Source organism: Triticum urartu, chromosome 2A (genome assembly GCF_056163025.1).
Source record: "Triticum urartu cultivar PI428250 chromosome 2A, HENAU_Tu73, whole genome shotgun sequence".
NCBI classification, from domain to species: domain Eukaryota; kingdom Viridiplantae; phylum Streptophyta; class Magnoliopsida; order Poales; family Poaceae; genus Triticum; species Triticum urartu.
In genome coordinates, this window is record NC_141874.1 from 759,794,816 (window position 1) to 759,796,934 (window position 2,119).

The window sequence follows — 2,119 nt, forward strand, 5'->3', positions numbered from 1 at the left end:
CTTGGAGTAGTGCGTGAGTTCCGGTGGTGGCTCTTTCTCCGTTGGACGGCTTTGCTGGGGACTTGGGAGCCTCACGGTTGGACCAGCTGCTGCCCAGAAAGACGCCCTCTCCAACCGGGAACTGCTAAATCTGGTTTTCTCGTTGGTTTGGTAAAAGAGAAAGGGACGTGCACATAAGTTTTAAAAGGATGATGAAATGTCCAATGGGTTCATATATACGTGCTGTAAATGTGTTGCCCGGCACGACGCTGGTACGTGCGTGTCTAGGTCGAAATGGAGGCGGCGAGCAGCACCATGCTGAAGCCGGCCTACTCCACGCCTCACCCTCTTGCCGGCGAGATGGTCCCGCTGACCCTCTTCGACCGCGCCACCTTGGACATCTTTGTCCCCCTCATCCTCGTGTACCCCGCACCGACTCCGTCCAACGAGGCGCTCAAGGAGGGCCTGCGCAGGGCCGTCGCGGTGTACCCGCACCTGGCCGGACGCCTCGCCGTCGACCACCGGAGCAGGCGTTTCATCCACGTCAACAACGAGGGCGTGCTTGTCGTAGAGGCCGCCGTCCCCGTTGATCTGGCGAGCGCGGTCACCGACGGCAGTTTCGTCACCAACACCGATGGACTGTACCCTGCAGTGCCGCCGCCGGAGGTAATTAACCATCTACAGATGTATGGCTCTACGCATTCTGGATGCTAACTGACTCTTGGGACATAAAATATAGGAGAGCATCGGGGCGGCCCTTCTACAGATACAGCTCAACCGGTACAAGTGCGGCGGCCTCGCGATCGGCTTCAGCAGCCACCACCAGGCCACCGACGGCTACTCCGTTAGCAGCTTCCTCTCCACGTGGGCTAGCGCGGTACGCCAAGGCCCGAACTTCACCGCCCCGTCCCCTTTCCTCGATCGCGGCGCGACCGCCGTTCCTCGGGCTGTGCCGACGCCGGTGTTCGACCACAGGTCCACCGAGTTCAAGGGACAAGGCGGCAGGTCGTACCCTGTCGTCTGCGATTCCATGTCCTCCAAGATCAAGAACGTAACGGTGCGCTTTACGGCGGAATTCATCGCCGAGCTCAAGGCCCGCGTGGGAATCCGGTGTAGCACATTCCAATGCCTGCTCGCGCACGCGTGGAAGAAGACCACGGCGGCGCGCGGCCTGAAACCCGAGGAGTTCACGCAGGTCAGGGTGGCCGTGAACTGCCGGGCCAGGGCCAACCCACCTGCGCCGCCGGAATTCTTTGGGAACATGGTGCTCTGGGCGTTCCCGAGGCTTCAGGCCCGGGACGTCCTGGGCTGGACCTACCGCGGCGTGGTGGAGGCCATACGCAACGCCGTCGCCCGGGTGGACGCCGAGTACATCCAGTCGTTCCTGGACTTCGGCAGCGTAGCGGACGCCAACGCGGAGGAGCTCGTGGCGACGGCGGCGGCCAACGGCACAATGTTCTGTCCAGACCTGGAGGTGGACAGCAGCCTGGGTTTCAGGTTCAATCAGATTGACTTCGGCACTGGGCCGCCCTCCGCGTTCGTCACGCCGGACCTGCCCAACGAAGGCCTCATGATCTTCTTGCCGTCGTGCGCGGCCAGTGGTGGCGTCGACCTCATCGTGGCCATCCCGGAGGATCACGATACGGCGACCTTCTACTCCTTGGATGAAAGAGCTAAACCAAAGATGTAAAATTAATGTTCCCTCTAATAATCATATATAGATGATGAAGGTCGTTTTTTCATCGATTCGCATGGGCACGATCATCTCAAGACGAAGATCTGAGATAAACAGGTACCGCTTGTTCCGGTCTATTGACAATCTTCGTGATTTTTCTGTATTTTGATTTCCCTGTGTCAAATTCAAATATAGTGATGTCTAAATAAATCTGCGAATTCACGAGTGTCTTGTGTCTTGCAAATAAATCTCATGTGTGTACTTTGTTGGATATTTATGTGGCTTCCAACATTTATTCAACATGATTATTATTTATTTAACTTAATGTGGAATTATTCGTATTATTAATGTTTGTGACGGGGAATGAGTGATGTGGAATTTCATTCGAGGAAGTAATATTCGACGTGCCCAAAAGAAGTGTGATGGAATACTATAGAGGAATTGATAGGGGGACTCTACTGTAAT

The 2,119-nt window shown here is 56.1% G+C and overlaps 1 protein-coding gene across 1 annotated transcript; it reads left to right on the plus strand.

Moving 5' to 3' along the window:
• Nucleotides 1–227: 227 nt before the first annotated feature.
• On the plus strand, nt 228–1,725 carry LOC147987940 (tryptamine benzoyltransferase 1-like). Its single transcript, XM_087540477.1, has 2 exons — nt 228–645; nt 719–1,725. Exons 1-2 carry the CDS (start codon nt 274–276, stop codon nt 1,667–1,669), a joined length of 1,323 nt encoding a protein of 440 aa, XP_087396603.1. The 5' UTR covers nt 228–273; the 3' UTR covers nt 1,670–1,725.
• The last annotated feature ends 394 nt before the right edge of the window (nt 1,726–2,119 follow it).

Bases quoted from the DNA above. Each gene is read 5' to 3' on its own strand.
- LOC147987940 (XM_087540477.1), top strand. From the start codon at position 274: ATGGAGGCGGCGAGCAGCACCATGCTGAAGCCGGCCTACTCCACGCCT. The intron at 646-718 runs GTAATTAACCAT...CATAAAATATAG, and splicing joins CTGCAGTGCCGCCGCCGGAG to GAGAGCATCGGGGCGGCCCT.